At 49.4% G+C, this 17,148-nt stretch overlaps 1 protein-coding gene across 1 annotated transcript; it reads right to left on the bottom strand.

The window, feature by feature from the left end:
• Positions 1 to 5,111: 5,111 nt before the first annotated feature.
• Positions 5,112 to 15,553, bottom strand: LOC309684829 (NACHT, LRR and PYD domains-containing protein 12-like; the record flags this gene model as incomplete). Its single annotated transcript, XM_082500684.1, has 7 exons — positions 5,112 to 5,286; positions 7,266 to 7,436; positions 8,773 to 8,943; positions 11,508 to 11,678; positions 14,319 to 14,489; positions 14,859 to 15,029; positions 15,426 to 15,553. The coding sequence occupies 7 exons, from the start codon at positions 15,551 to 15,553 to the stop codon at positions 5,112 to 5,114; spliced, it is 1,158 nt and encodes a 385-aa protein (XP_082356810.1).
• Between the last annotated feature and the right edge of the window lie 1,595 nt (positions 15,554 to 17,148).

Below are 17,148 nucleotides of genomic sequence, written 5' to 3'. Positions count from 1 at the left end.
CTCAAAAGTCATCTGGACATAGTTCTGGGCAATTGGCTCTTGATTGATTGCCCTGTTTGAGCAGGGCGGTTGGAGTAGGTGACCGCCAGAGGTCTCTTCCAACCTCAACCATTCTGTGATTTAGTGAAATTTTCTAGTAACGTCTGTGGTAGTAAAGCTTCAGCCACAGTGGAGACTGATACAACTGGGAAGCACTAATGCCAGATGGACACACACCATAGACCTGATGGGATTCACCCCAGGGTGCTAAGGGAGCTGGCTGGTATCATTGCAAGGCTGCTCTTCATCATCTTTGAAACGTGTAATAGGCTGACCCTGGCCAGCAGCCAAACATTCACACAGCTGCCTGTTCACTTCCTCCCTCCCCACACTTGCAGTGACAGGGGGGAAGAGGAAAAGCAAAAGTGAGAAAACTCTTGGATTGACATAAAAATACTTCCAATAGGTGAAGGAAAGAGGAAGAACCCTCAAGTGATACAAAGGGAATCACTCATCACCTCCCACCATAAGAATGATGTCCAGCCAGTCTGAGCAACAGCCAGCCTGGAAGACAACGTGCCCCCCCTCCCCTCCAGTTGCTCCTTCCTCTTCCCTAGTGTTTATTGCTGAGCATAACACCATATGGTATGCAATTTCCCTTTGGCCAGTTTGGGTCAGCTGTCATGGATGTGTTGAGTCAGGGGTATATGATAGAGACAGTAACACATTGTGTACTGATTGACTAGTAGTGATTCATAACCTAAAGGACAGGCCTGATAAAAAATGGACGAAGCAAGAAGTCTTGAGACATTGCCAAGGACAGGTCCTGATAATGAATAAGAGTAGGCCTTGAAAAGCGGCTGAAACCAACCCTGCAGTCTGGACAAAGACCAAAGAAGAACTGAGTTTGCGCAGGGACAAAAAGTTACTTGCAGTGATGAAGAGGAATCATCAGCCTTCATCGTCACGACCCTCAGCGACCACCACCGGGAGGCATTGCACAAGCGCAGTTGGGAGGAGTTTATGAAAATGACTTCTTAGAGCTAATTTTAATACAAAGCGGGGACAGGTTATGCATATGTATAGGCATATTGGGAAATCTTATGATTATGTAATTAAGTACTATATATATTTGAGAAGGCCACTGCATTGGGCACGCACGATTGTGGTGGGGCGACCCCCCATGCTGCCCAGCGCTGAATAAACATACCTACTTCACAACCTTCTCGGTTGTCGAGTCTCTGGAGTCTCATTTCCGCACGTCAGTGTCTTCTTCCAATTTCTTGCCTACTTGCTGGGTAGGCAGAGTGTGAAAAAGAGAGACTGAACACTGTCCAAGCACTGTTCAGCAGCAGACAAAACATTGGTGTGTTATCAACAATGTTTTAGTCACACATCCAAAGCATAGCACCCTGACTCCTATGAAGAAAACTAAATCCATCCCATCCAGACTCAGTACGCTCCCTTCCCCTGTCAACAAGGGAAGCCTGAGATACAAAGCTTGAGAAACAGAGGGGTTAAGGATGCCCTGATGACAGTTCTTAGAACAGGTGAATCATCTACCTGGTCATAAGAGTTACGCAAAAGAATAAAGGTCACAAAGGGCTTACACAAAAAATATTCTAGACTACCACGTACATCCCATTGTAGCCTATGCAGAGGAAACTTGTTTTATAGTTCTATCCTTTTTACAGAAGGATGGATAGGAAAGTTAATAGTAATTCCTACTGGAACATTCTGGCCTCTAAATTGGAGATACGCATTTGATGAATGGACTATTAGATGGATAAGGAACTGGCTGGATGGCCACATCCAAAGAGTTACACAGTGAAGGCTTCAATGTCCAAAGGTCCATACTGGGATCAATACTATTTACTAAATGACATAGACAGTGGGGCTGAGTGCACTCACAAGTTTGCAGACAACTCCAAGATGAGTGCTACAGTTGATATGCTATAGGGAAGGGATGCCATCCAGAGGGACCTTGACAGGCTTGAGGAGTGGTCCCTTGTCAACCCCATGAAGTACAACTCGGGTTGGGGCAATCCCCAATATCAGTCCAGACTGGGGGATGAATGGATTGAGAGCAGCATTGCAGAGGACTTGGGGATACTGGTGGAAGAAGAATTGGACACAAGTCAGCAATGTGCACTTGCAGCCCAGAAAGCCAATCATATGTACAGCTGCCTAAAAACAAGCATGGCCAGCAAGTCGAGAAAGCTGATTCTGCCCTTCTACTCTGCTCTCATGAGAGCCCACCTGTAGCACTGCACCCAGGTCTGGAGTCCGCAGTACAAGAAAGATACGGACCTGTTAGAGCAGATCCAGAGGAGGGCCATGAAAACGATCTGAGGATTGGAACACCTCTACTATGAAGAAAAGCTGAGGTTGTTCAGTCTGGAGAAGAGAAGGCTCTAGAGAGACATTGTTGCAGCCTTTCAATACTTATAAGCCCCTCTAAGAAAGATGGGCCAATAGTTTTAAATTGAAAGAGGGTAGATTTAGATTGGACATAAGGAATAATTTTTTTATGAGGGCAGTGAGACACTGGAACACGCCACATGTTGTGGGTGCCCCAAACCCAGAAGTCTTCATGGGTGGGATGGATGGGGCTTTGAGCAACCTAATTAGTGAAAGATTTGCAGAAAGTCTGTTACGTTATTCACAGTGAATTCTGGGCTCTTACAGGACAATGTTCATGGGCATCCTGTCTCAGGTTGAGTCACTGTAGGCTGCCATTTGTACCAGCAACAAAAGAGAAGTGCTTCAGAAGGGTGGTCAGACTTGAGACGGACTTTGCTCCATCTATAAAGGCAGCTTTTGGCATGAGCATTCGAATTCACTCATGTCCATTAACTACGAAATTTAAGCAAGGTGACATAAAGTTTAAGACAAACATGTCCTGGGCACGTGAAAAGGAAGGGTGGTTGGAACCTTTGGAAATAAAGGTATCTAAACGGAAGTTGAAGTGCGTGATGTTGCTGCCTTTATGGTGGTACCTGTCACGTGTACATGACTTGCAAGTCTCCTTAGCACAGGAGAGGTGAGCTATATCACTTCAAAACCTAGAACAACGGGACTGTTAGCCCTTTTTTAATCAGGCTCCTCACATCTGTTCAAAAAGCAGTATTCAGTTAATGTTCCTCTTTACATACATCACATCACATCATACTCAAACATGTCATACACTTTCCTGTTTTTCTCCTTCAATCATGCACTTGTAAGGCACATGTAGTTGTGTAATTATGTTCTCCATGTGTTAAGACACATTCAAACCTAATTTCACCATCAGCAGCTGATGATGGAACTTGTCACACAGCCTAAGGCCTGTACAATACAGATGTCCTGTAGTCATCCTTTATACTCAGTGAACAGGAACAGAAATTTCTAAGGCGTGGTTTCACCATGTCTAAAACAGGTTACCCAGATCATGTTCTAGCAGTTCTTATTCCTGTTTGCTAAGGACAGTCTAGAAAAGTATATGAGATATAGCCAGCTGGGGAGAAGTTAAGTTGTCTGAACATAAGGGCCTTTTTAGACACTTATGGTGCGACAGTCATCTGTGTGGGACTAGGAGGCATAATACAGGGCCTATGGGAGACCTTCATTGTAATGAAACAGAGCCACAAGCCAGGTGAGATATCACAGGGTCTTACCAACTTTGTTTCGTGCAGTGGTGTTTCTTATATTGAAGCAAGTCCTGAGCACAGGAGAATGTAAAAACTGCATGACAGCAAGTATATTCTTTCTTTTCTACTGAAAAAGTTTTTGCTATGATCACCAGATTTTCTATTAAAGAACACATCTATTTGTAAACTTCACCGTTCCCAAAATCTGTGACTGGCTCATTCTTAGGGAATCCAATCCAGCAAAATATCAAGTACATAGCATACCATATAAATTCATAGGAAGTTTCGAAAATCAGTGATGGCATCACTAGGCCAGAAAGCCTGGCTGCAGAGAGCCCAGCTCAGGAAACGTAGCATTTATTCCATCTGTTCTTTTCTTCTCTCAGGGAGCTAGCTTCTGTTGTGTTTCTTCATTTAATCGTGACCTGGTCCACCTTCGGAAAGAAGTAGAAAGAACTGTTAAATGTCCCCCAAATATTGACTACTGCCTGACACCTGAGCGCACTGTACAACTCGAGGCAAATACCATTCCAACTTCACAGCATCAGGCTCCTGAGCCTTCCAGACCCCAGTCTTGCTGTCATCCCCATTCCCCAGCTGCTGCTCTCATAGCCCAGAAGTATCACGTGGAAGGCAGTGAGAATCAAAAAGCCTTGCCTGGTCTAAGCCTTTCTGTTCCCATGAAGGCCCTTGACCAAGGCAATTTCTTCTTGTTCAGCACACACAAATACCATTCAGCACACACTTAACTACAAGTAATTCAAACCTAACTGTGTATCAGCCAGAAGAAACAAGTGGGGTGCCCATCTTAGCTGCCTCCTCAGCTGTAGAGCACAGTGTGAGACCTGTGCTGTTCTGAAAAGCACCTCACTAGACCTAGGAATGATCCAGCTCTCTACAGTAGACTCGTGGTCTCTGCAGGGTCTCCTAGCCTGCTTTATAAAACACTCCTTCCACTGAAAGGAGACAGAATCCACCAAAAACTGCAACGTGAGGATCTCCAAGGGTTTAAGAGATAGAGTCCTAGCTCCTTAGAGGCTACAAGGAATAGCCACATAATTCTAACCCCAGATCTTATACCATGAGAAAACAAAGCAGTAACTCTAACCAGTTTGACTCCTATGACATCAACAACGTTAAGGAAGGGACTGATATCTGACTGGTAATTTTAGAAATGCAATATAATTCTTCAAAGAGGGCAGTAACAATGCCTGAAGCAGATATCTGTCATTGCTTTTGTCCAGCTATCAAAAAGAGTTCATTGGGAATCAAGTGAGAATTCATTTTCTTCCTAAGGTACACCTGGCACTTAGCCAGACCGTATGACTCAGGGCTAGGAAAGGAGATGCCTGCAGGGACCACAGGATAACCAGGGACCCAGTGCTGCAAACAAAGCTTGTTTGCAGCCTTCTCTGAAAGAAGCAGCAACACAATCCCAGTGACACACCCCATTGACTACTGCCCACCGGGCAGCTGGAAAATGCCCTGTGGACCCCTGTGTCCTCACCGCAGTGTCTGCCGCTGCCAGTCAGGATGTTTCAGCTTCTCACACAGCAGCTGTACTCCAGAGTCCCCCAGCCCGTTAAAACTAAGGTCCAGGTCTCTCATGCTCAGATTGGTGCTGAGTACTGTGGTCAGGTACCCACAGCAGGCACCGGTGAGTATGCAGCTCAGCAGCCTGCAGAAGACGCATCGAAAAGAGGTGTGAGGCTCACCATAGCTGTGGCAACCAATGCACCCTCTCACATGGCCCATGACTGTAAGCCTACCCCACTCCACACCCCATCCATACTGACTACACGCCAACCACTTTGTCAATGGGGTGACTAGCACTTAGAGCCACTACCCATTCTCAGTCCAGCCTGTAGTCAACCTTCAGTCAGCCCCTTCTCAGAGATGCACAGTGGAAGGATGAGAGTCAATAAGCAAAAGTTGGGTAACACAGGAAACTAATTAGATTTCAGAAAACTTTCTTAACCAGGAGTGTGTTCACCAAGGGTCCAGAGAGGGTGCAACCTAAATCATGTTACGATTCTGGGTATGGGCAATACCCTTCTTGTTGACAGCCCTTCTAGGCTGGAAAAAAGGTCTGTAGAGACACTGCTATGGTCCTTTGAACCCTCCATGCATTCATGATATAAACACAAGGATGCACTCCTTCAATAGAAAACATGGTAACAGGAACTCTGCTTTTGCCAGTCTAATCCTTACTGCAGGACCGGCTCATTCCTGGCAACATTTCAGATCTCTAGATAAAGACCTCCACTAGCTTCTGTCCTGCATCCTTCCACTGCCTAGCTACTGTCCTGGCTCAGGTGGGAGAGCTGACAAGACTATGTTAATTGGCCACTTCATCCATCTGTGTGTGTTTCAGGATCCCCTTCCTCCTGCATTACCTCCACACGTCCTTAGATAACCCCTTCAAATTTCCACAGTATCGCTCCTGAATTCTACTACAGAAGTGGGGACCAAAAGCTTAGCAGCAATTTCCTCTCCTTGATGACCTTGAAAAAGTGATGTATGACTTCCCCTGCTTCATGCATTTTACCCATTGGAAAATGCCCCTTTCTGCTTTAGATGTCCCCCACTCTCTTCTCTAGTATAAGCTTTGCCTACCTTTGCCCCTCAGCATCAGCAGATGGGCATCAGGGCACCCTGCAGGTCATCTCAGTTGACACAGACTGTCTCTGTGCAGGATCTCAGTCAAGCGCCTCCAGGGAGCCCTGTGGCTGTTGTCTTTCCTCATTCAGAGGATCTCAATAAGAAGCTTCCCAAACACTTCCAGTGCTGAGCCTCCTTCCCCCCACCCTGCCTCAGTCCATGCTGACCTTGTCCATTCTGATGAGTGCTGGAGATCACTTGAGAAGAAAAAGGCATGCTTTATGGTTTTTCACACTGTGATTTCTGGGTGGGAGCTCAATGCTACTACTCCCACTTCAGTCACATTTGGCTGAATGCCATTGTCATAACAAAAGGATCCAGTCTCATTTAAGACAAAGGGGACATTTAGATAGCAATCCGGAGCTTGCAGACTAAACACAGGGCCAACACATGGGTTACTGGAGGGCTATGTGAGAAAATCAAAACCCTAAAAAGAAAGCTGAGTGACCCAGCGCATACTGATTCGCAAGCATGGCCATAGTGAGGTACCGCACACACTGTACATGCAAGGACTACAGGACTGACTCTCCAGCTCAGTCCCGTGGGACCAATCCCAGAAGAGATCCCTACATTTCAGTTGGTCACACAGACTTCTCTGCACTACTGCCAGACACAAAGACATCCAGAAGGGGTGGACATCCCCGTAGGGTGCCACAGATTCACACACACTGGAGGGAGGAGTCAGGCCTGACAGCAGAGACCTTTCATGGGAAGGGATGTTCTGCTGTCTTCCACTGTTCGCTCACTTAGGCCCGTGCAACACCGAGTCTGCAGAGACCTGGGCCAAAGCAGGAGGTGACTGGAGGGACACCTCTTGCACACACTTCTCCTGGCATGGCTGGGAAGGAGCACAGGGTGAGTAGGGACCAGCGCTGAAGATATCTGGGTTTTAGCACCTTCTCATCTTTGCAGGAAGCAGCCAATAGCTCCAGCCCCATTGAGTATTGCCCATGGTGTAATTGAGGAAAAGCCCCAAGGAAACCCCATGTCCCTCACCGCAGTGTCTGCAGCTGGCAGGAAGGGTGTTTCAGCCCCTCGCACAGAAGCTGCAGTCCAAGGTCTCCCAGGCTGTTAAAAGAAAGGTCCAGCTCCCTCAGGCTCTGGCTGATGCTGAGCACTGCCGCCAGGTCCCCACAGACAGTGCTGGTGAGCTGACAACGACACAACCTGTAGAGGACAAAAATGGAGACGATCCACCCAGTTGTCACAGCCATGCACACAGATGCTCCTGCCCACCAGCTCCTCAATGGGCCAATGACCACAAGCCATGGCCACAAACCCTGCCCACACTCGCCACATGCCCACCCCATGGCCAATGATGGGCCAGCACCACAGCCACTGCCTACTCCCAGCCAGTGCCCTCCCAGGAAGCTCTGAAGGGCCCCTTCACTCCACAGCTCTGCCCCAGCCACACAGGACCCACCCAGGGGAGGCCTCACCACAGCTCCACCCACCAATCCCAGCCAACCATGGCACCACATAGCCCACCCTGTCCCACCCACTCAGGACTGGGCCAATTGCGGCAGCAGGCAGTGACAGCTCAGGGCCATGGCCCTTTCCTTGCAGGCAACCGGAAGTCTTGTTCCCTGACGGTGAGCCAAAGGGAAAGCACCAGAAAGATCCAGAGTGTGAACAGCACGCCCTCATGCTTCTGCCCTGTACATCTAGCCTTATGGCTCAACGTTCAATCCACCAACGTTCTTGATTAATTCCCACCAGTTCCCATCCCTGACCTTCTTCCCCACTTGACTGGGTACCTCCAGAGGCTAGAGACAGCAAGCGGGAATTTCTGTGAACTCTGTTTTCTCCCCAGACACAGTCACATCAGCAGGCACACTAGTGCTCCCACTGCACCATGAGGGTGTGCACAGCTGGATTTCACTGTCTGCCTAGAGGGTCCCAGTGCCATGGGACCTACCCCATAGGACTCGACCATCCACCTGGGGCGCGCTGTGATGAGACAGCACCTATGCAAGACCCCGACAGCGGGAATGGCAGCTCGGACAGCCATGTGAGTAAAAGGGAAGGACTGGAACGGCAGTTGAGTGACCCCGGGACACGTGTCGACACGTGGCCACGGGCACAGTGTGCAAAGGCAGACACTGTGCATGCGGGAGACCAGGACTCACTCTCCAGCTCACTGCCCCTGGAAAGGTCAAAAGGATAGCCCTGCCTTTCCGCTAGTTGCCCACAAGCCTCTCTGCTGCAGTAGAAGAGGGAAGCATGCCCAGAGAGGCACACTTCCCCCCTGGGGTACTACAGAGACCAGGACTGGGGCAGAAGGCCCCTAGGCAAGACATCTGTCACAGCTATTACTGCTGTCCTGGCAGGGCAGGCAACAAGCACAGGATGGGCAGGGACCTCGCCCTGCAGATGCACCTCACTGGTAGCCTGTTGCCATCCCTGCACGCAGGCAGGAGCTGCCCTGCCCCAGCCGCAAGCTACACTGAGTGTTGCCCATAGGGCAGCTGGAAAAAGCCCCAAGGAACCCCGTGTCCCTCACTTCAGTGTCTGCAGCTGGCAGGAAGGGTGTTTCAGCCCCTCACACAGCAGCCGCAGTCCAAGGTCTCCCAGCTCATTTTCACCAAGGTCCAGCTCCTTCAGGCTCTGGCTGATGCTGAGCACTGCCACCAGGTCCCCACAGACTGTGGTGGTGAGTTGACAATGCCACAACCTGCAGAGGACAAAAATGGAGACAATCCACCCATTTGTCACAGCCACTAGGACAGATGCTCTTGCTCACTAGCCCATCACCAAGTTGATGATGACATACCATGGCCGCAAAGCCTATCCACCCTCACCACCCACCCACCCCGGCTTGTGGTGACTCGCTTCTGACACCTGGCCACAGACCACCATGTCCATTTAGGCCCTTTGGTTTTTGCTCAAGATATTCCAGGTACTGCTGGCAGCTTTTCAGAACAGGCCTTCTTTGCTTATGCTTTGAGATCTTATACGTGTTTTGTTCCGCCATGAGCAAGAAAATCTTCCCTTGTTAGGGCCTCTCCCAGTGCAACGCCTCTTTTTATCTTTGCTCTGATTTATGGAAAAGCAGTACTCCCCACTTCGATTTACAGCAAGCTGCCCCTCATGTATTTATAGAGTGGATAGGGAAATAACCCTACAGATGGCTTAATGATGAAGCCACGAAAAGGGAGCTTTCTCATTTCAACACCAAACCAAAATGTTATGTAAATTACCTGAAAATCAAAAGAAATATTGATGAATGGGGCTCTGAAGTATACAATTGCAGGGAGGAGAGCACAGGAGGACAGCACAGCCCCAGCTAGGAGAAAGACAGAGAGCCCACATCTGGTGCACTCTGTGGCATAAGGACACTGATGAGTTGTCAGAGATGAGGAGCAAGTACAAGAGAGTGAGGAGAAGGGGCTAGAGTTTTAGCAGGGGAAAAGCTAGAGAAGAAGTAAGGTAAGTTCTTGCTTAACTAAGTCTGAAAATTAGAAGGGAGAGCAAATACCCTAAGCACTGAGGGAACGCTGATAGCACTTGGAAGAAAGAGACATCCTCAGTAATAGTGTCTGCTGGAAAGACAATGTGACCATGAAACATGTCATAATTCCACCCAAGAGGACAAGCTAGGCCATAAGTAGCCAGAAAGCAGATTACCTTGGCAAAAGATGACCTAGGGTCTGGTTAACCACCCTTCTGCAAATGTGAAAAGCAACATGCATTTTGGAAAACAGGTCTGTGGAGACCTTCAGACAATTCTTCAGACCCTCCTTACATTCACAATTTAAACCCAAGGATGCAAGATTTTTACAAAAAAACCCAGCATCAATTACTACTACTCAGTCAATCTAATCTTTGCTACTCATTCCTGGCAACATTTCAAAGTCTTCAAGCAAAGGCTGACGTAAAGATCTCTGCTAGTCTATACCCTGCATTGTTCTGCTGTCCAGCTGCTCTCCACATGCACAGGTAGGAGAGCAGGTCAGACCATTTTAATGCAGTCCAACTGCACGTTTCATGATCTATTTCCTCCTGCATGGCTCCACACATTCTTGCACAACTCTCCCAGCTCCCACACTATTGCTCCTATGCTCCAGTATAACAGTGGGGACCACAAGCTTAGTACCACTTTGATCTGCACAATGACCTTGGAAAAGCAGATACTACTCCCTCCCCTTCACAAGTTCTGCCCAGCTCCTCCCTCTGATGAGTGTCATTTCCAAAACCAAAGTTCCCAGGTTAGCCACCCAGGGCTTAAGAAATGAAAATGGGCGAACAGAGCTGGATGCCCAGAAGACTCTGAGGGTAAAGGGACTGACTTTATTACATAAGAAAGAGCTCCTATGTAAAGATGGCTTCAAAGACATATGCAACAGAACTTGACTGACAGTGACCTCACCTATACAAGTGGGTTTGCTGGTAGAATAAACCAAATCAGACCAGCTGAAAGCAGCAAAGATGCATAAAAATCATACAAACTCAGCTAATAACTAAGCATTAAGCCTATTTGCACACAGGGGTCATGTACAAATACTCAAAAATTAAAAGCAACAGATGATACTGTGGCCAAAGCCAATACGTTACGTAAAATGTAAACATGAATATGTAAATAGTTAAGATTGCGTATAAGGAATGACGAGTTGTAACATGGTGTCCTTCTCATGCTCCATGCAAAGAGGTACCTTTATTGCTGGCAATAAAAAGGAGTTTTAGCTAGTGTTTATTTCTGCTGCCTTCTTTCCAGTTCCCATGGACTAACGAGAAGAAAAATGCAACCGACTCCATTTCAGTAACACTGGAAAGGGACCTGAATGACCCAGCAAATGTCTCGACACATGACCATGGCCAGCCTGTGCTAATGCAGACATTAGCATGCTGGGACATCAGGACTGACTCTCCAGCTCACTGCCCCTGGAAAGGTCAAAAGGATAGCCCTGCCTTTCCGCTGGTTGCTCACAAGCCTCTCTGCTGCAGTAGAAGAGGGAAGCATGCCCAGAGAGGCACACATCCCCCTGGGGTACTACAGAGACCAGGACTGGGGCAGAAGGCCCCTAGGCAAGACATCTGTCACAGCTATTACTGCTGTCCTGGCAGGGCAGGCAACAAGCACAGGATGGGCAGGGACCTCGCCCTGCAGATGCACCTCACTGGTAGCCTGTTGCCATCCCTGCACGCAGGCAGGAGCTGCCCTGCCCCAGCCACAAGCTACACTGAGTGTTGCCCGTAGGGCAGCTGGGAAAAGCCCCAAGGAACCCCCATGTCCCTCACCGCAGTGTCTGCAGCTGGCAGGAAGGGTGTTTCAGCCCCTCGCACAGAAGCTGCAGTCCAAGGTCTCCCAGGCTGTTAAAAGAAAGGTCCAGCTCCCTCAGGCTCTGGCTGATGCTGAGCACTGCCGCCAGGTCCCCACAGACAGTGCTGGTGAGCTGACAACGACACAACCTGTAGAGGACAAAAATGGAGACGATCCACCCAGTTGTCACAGCCATGCACAAAGATGTACCTGCCCACCAGCTCCTCAATGGGCCAATGACCACAAGCCATGGCCACAAACCCTGCCCACACTCGCCACATGCCCACCCCATGGCCAATGATGGGCCAGCACCACAGCCACTGCCTACTCCCAGCCCAGCTCAGAGGCCCCCCTCAGCCAGTGCCCTCCCAGGAAGCTCTGAAGGGCCCCTTCACTCCACAGCTCTGCCCCAGCCACACAGGACCCACCCAGGGGAGGCCTCACCACAGCTCCACCCACCAATCCCAGCCAACCATGGCACCACATAGCCCACCCTGTCCCACCCACTCAGGACTGGGCCAGTCGCAGCAGCCGTGATAAAGCAAGGCTCATCTGGCCCTCTGACCATTATCTTCTACGGCTTTTCCTTGTGTGCACCAATTGTACAACTCCAAAGTATCAAACATGAGTCCGGAGGCAACAGGCAGGGGCATGGGGGTCCAGGTGATCTTCTCCTTGATCCTTTAGTCAGGGGGAAGGATTGAGGTGTGGAGGAATCCCATGGGTCAGCAATAGGTTGCGCAACAGGTGTTGACAACAGTGTTTTGGGTTTTACAATCATGGTATCATCTTTGACGACTGGTAAGTGTTTTAAAATAGATGGGATCCAGCTGCTTAAGTGGGGAAAAAACATTCTTGACAGCAGGCTGCCCAAGGAGAGCTTTAAACTAGGAACAACCAGGAATGGAGCAGATGATCGAAACCCAAGTGAGGAATTGCTGGACAAGGTCGGCAAGCAAAGTGTTCGGGATTAAGTAAACTCGGAGACCTTCTAATCAAGAAACCAGGGCTGAGGGGTGCCCACCTCAAGTGTATCCACATACACAAGGAACTGCCTACAAGACAGAACTACGGGAAAGCTCTCAAATCCTTTCTTGGAAATCAGCATGGCTGTGCGTATCTCTGAAGTGCATGTACACTAATGCATGACCACAGGGAACAAAAAAGATAAATTAGATGTGTGCATACAGTAGCAGGTCTATGATCTCGATGGAGTCAGAGAGACATGCTGGAATTCCTCACGTGACTGGACTGCTGCAATAGATGGATACAGGCTCTTCAGAAATAAGCCTGGAATATGAAAAGAGGGACTTGTGTTTTATGTGAGATCAGCAGAGATGCATGGAGATGGACAATGAGCCAGCTAAGAGTTTATGGTTAAGGATTAAAGGACAGATCAAGAGGGGTAAGACTGTGGTAGGTGACCACCTGATCAGGAATTGGAAGCCCCTGGTCCTCACGAGGAACTTGAACAAACCTGATATCTGCTGGAAGGACAACACAGCAGGAAAAAAACAAGATGAGAGGTTCTGGAGCTCATTGACTACAACTCTCTGATGCAAGTGACAGAGCAGCTGACAAGCGGAGGCACTCTGCTGGACTTCATGCTTACAAACAAGGAAGAACTGATCAGGCATCAGACTGGGGACAGACTTGGCTGTAGAGACCATGAGATGATGGAAGTCAGGATACGGAAAGTTAAAAAGACCTGACTGGTTAAAAAAATTAAAAAAAAAAAATACAAACAAACAAAAAAAAAAGCGCAAGATCATAACCCTGGACTTCAGAAGAGAAGACTTTGGCCTGTTCAGAGATCTGCAAGGAAGAATTTTCTGTCTTGGAAAGGAAGAGGATCCAGGAGAGCTGGCTGATATTGAAGGATCTCTTCCTTCAAGCTCAAGAATATTCCATCCTGACAAGGAGGAAAACAAGCAGAAATGTCAGAAGGCTTGCATGGATGAATGGCTTCTGTCAAAACTCAGTTGTAAAAAGGAGGTGGAAGTGACTGGGGTAGAATATAGACACTGTCCAAGTATGCAGGGATGGAGTTAGGAAAGCCAAAAGGTAACCTGGAGTTTAATCTGGTAAGGGAGATGAAGGGCAAGAAGAAAACTTTCTACAGGTTCATCAGCAGCAAAAGGAAGACTAGGGAAAATGTGGACCTACTGCTAAATGGGAACAGGAAACTGGTCACAAAGGACATGCAGAAGACCAAGGTACTGAGTGGCTTCTTCACCTTGGTCTTATCTGATAAGACCAGTCTTCAGCAGTCCCAGCTCCTTGAAACCAATGAAAAAGTCTAGGACAAGGGCAGGCTCATTTTCTGTTGAAAGGATGACATTACAGAATATTTAAACAAACTGGATATAAACAAGTCCATGGGGCCTGATGGGATGCGTCCATGAGCACTGAGGGAGCAAGTCATTGCCACTGCAAGGATTCTCTCAATTATCTTTGAACCGTGAAGGTTATCAGGCTTTCTTCCTGTGGACAGCAAGAAAGTAAATATCACCATTAACTTCAAGAAAGCCAAGAAGTAGGATCCAGGGAACTACAGGCTGGTCAGTCTCACCTCCCCCCTGGGACAGTGAAGAAGAAAATAATCTTGGAAACCATATCCAAACATACAAAGGACGAAAAGATGACTGAGAGCACTCAGCACAAATTTACAAAGGACAAATCATGTCTGACCAATTTGTCAATGATGAAATGATTGGATGGATGGATGAGGGAAGAGCAGTGCATGATTTTTGTTGGGAAAAAGCCCCAAGGAGCCCCCTGTCCCTCACCACAGTGTCTGCAGCCGACAGGAAGGATGTTTCAGCCCCTCACACAGCAGCTGCACTCCAGGGTCTCCCAGCTCATTTTCTTCCAGATCCAGCTCCTTCAGGCTCTGGCTGGTGCTCAGCATTGTGGCCAGGTCTCCACAGCAGGCACTGGTAAATTCACACCGCAACACTCTGCGGGGGAGACACATCCGTAAGTGCTGTGGAGATCATCACAACCACAATGGCAGATGTAACCGCCCACCAGTGCCTCACTAGGCTGATGACCGTAAGCTATGGCAAACAAACCCTTCCCATGCTCACCATGCACCCACCACATGGTCAGTGAGGGACCAGGGCTGCAGCCACTGCCCAATCCAAGGACAGGCCCATGGCCTTCCCTCAGCCAACGTACTCCCAGGAGGCGCCAAAGAGCCCCTGGCCCCACAGCTCTGTTCCATGCAGGAGCCACCCCTGGGAAGGGATCCACACAGCCATACACCCCATCATTTGCTGCCCACAAAGATGCTTGAGAACACCCTCAAGACGACCCCTGTCCCTCACCGCAGCATCTGCAGCTGGCAGGAAGGATGTTTCAGCCCCTCACACAGCAGCCGCACTCCAGGGTCTTCCAGTGTATTTCCCTGCAAGTCCAGCTCCCTCAGGCTCTGGTTGGTGCTGAGCACTGCAGCCAGGTCCCCACAGCAGGCGCTGTCAAGTTGACACCACTGCAACCTGCAGGGGAGACAAACGGAAAAGAGCTGCAGGGCTTATGACTGCCCCAATGACAGATGTAATGCCTGCCAGCCCCTTACCAGGCCAATGACCATAAGACATTGTCACAAATCCTACCCCACACTTCCCCAGCAGCAGGGAGAAGAGAAGACACACACTAGGCAGGGACCCCAGCAACCAGGTGTCTGGAAGAGCTGAGTGAGGAGCACTGTGGAGGGCACAGCCATCGGCTCCACCTGCACAGTGCTTCTTTCTCAGGATGAACAGGGACCCAGTACTGCAGACTCACCTGGCCTCCTCCTCATTCTTGCAGGGAGCAGCCTCCCAGCCCCAGCCTCATTGAGCGCTACCCACAGGCCAGCTGGGGAAAAACCCGAGGAACTTCCTGTTCCTTACCACAGTTTCTGCAGCTGACAGGAAGGATGTTTCAGCCCCTCACACAGCAGCCGCAATCGAGGGTCTCGCAGGTCATCAATAAGTTCCAGCTCCCTCAGGCTCTGGTTCGTGCTGAGTGCAGCAGTCATATCCCCATAGCAAGTGCTACTGATTTTGCAATTCAACAACCTGCAATGAAGGCACATGGAGATGAGCCAGGAGGCTTATCACTGCTGTAATAACAGACAGACCCGCTCACCAGGCCAATACTCATGAACAATGGGCAAAAACACTGCCCCACACTGTCTAGGATACAAGTGCCCATCATCACCCCCCTCTTCAGCTAAGGGACCAAAAGACCTCAGAAATCTCAGAGGGCTGCCTCCTCTGCCTCTCTCTCCACAGCCCAGGGGAAAAGTCTGGAGAACTGCATTGTTACCCTTTCTCATGGCATACAGAAGAACAGCTTCACCCAAAGCGGTAGGAAGTCATCTTTACAAGTCAGGACACAGCAAACAGCATGAAAGCCAACAGTGTCTTTGATATGGTCACTCACAACCAGGAGCAGTCCCACAAAGCCACGTATGGCCAAAAACTATGGGAACTGAATGGAGAGCACTTCAGGCAGGACGGTGAGGGGTGAGCATCACTTGGCAGATGAAAATGGAGGAGAGGAATCATGGTGGAGGGAGGGACAGAGGCCCAACACCGCACAGCAGTAGGTCACCCTGGAAATGCGTTCGCTGCCAGCAGTGAACTGCCACAATAGTGCTGACCTGCATCCCTTCACCTGGCAGGTAGCCCTGGCAAAGAGACTGAAGAAACATTACAACAAAGCTTCCAACATGCTAAGCAGGGCTTGGCAATACCTGCCAGTTATATATTTCTGATAGGTGTGTTGCACAGAACTGCAGTATGTCTGCCTGTGTGCCCCCCGACCCTAGCTCCCAGGTACTACTGCCCTGATGGAGGTTCAAACTGGCTGCAGCAAAGTCTAGTGAAAAGAGAACCAAAGGGGAAGAGGGGAAGACTGCACTAACTGTGAAACGAGACCTTTCTTCTGGGCTGGCTTTTGAAGTTTCCCACACCAAAGAACCACAAGATACTACTCTCTCAGCAGGGACTCTGAGCCTTACAGTCCACCAACGTTCTTGATTAATTCCCACCCGTTCCCACCTTCTTCCCCACTTGACTGGGTACCTCCAGAGGCTAGAGACAGCAAGCGGGAATTTCTGTGAACTCTGTTTTCTCCCCAGACACAGTCACATCAGCAGGCACACTAGTGCTCCCACTGCACCATGAGGGTGTGCACAGCTGGATTTCACTGTCTGCCTAGAGGGTCCCAGTGCCATGGGACCTACCCCATAGGACTCGACCATCCACCTGGGGCGCGCTGTGATGAGACAGCACCTATGCAAGACCCCGACAGCGGGAATGGCAGCTCGGACAGCCATGTGAGTAAAAGGGAAAGACTGGAACGGCAGTTGAGTGACCCCGGGACACGTGTCGACACGTGGCCACGGGCACAGTGTGCAAAGGCAGACACTGTGCATGCGGGAGACCAGGACTCACTCTCCAGCTCACTGCCCCTGGAAAGGTCAAAAGGATAGCCCTGCCTTTCCGCTGGTTGCCCACAAGCCTCTCTGCTGCAGTAGAAGAGGGAAGCATGCCCAGAGAGGCACACATCCCCCCTGGGGTACTACAGAGACCAGGACTGGGGCAGAAGGCCCCTAGGCAAGACACC

The sequence above is a fragment of the Vanellus vanellus genome (assembly GCF_965231255.1).
Source record: "Vanellus vanellus genome assembly, contig: HAP1_SCAFFOLD_602, whole genome shotgun sequence".
Lineage (NCBI taxonomy): Eukaryota > Metazoa > Chordata > Aves > Charadriiformes > Charadriidae > Vanellus > Vanellus vanellus.
This window is presented reverse-complemented; position numbering and strand designations above follow the sequence as displayed.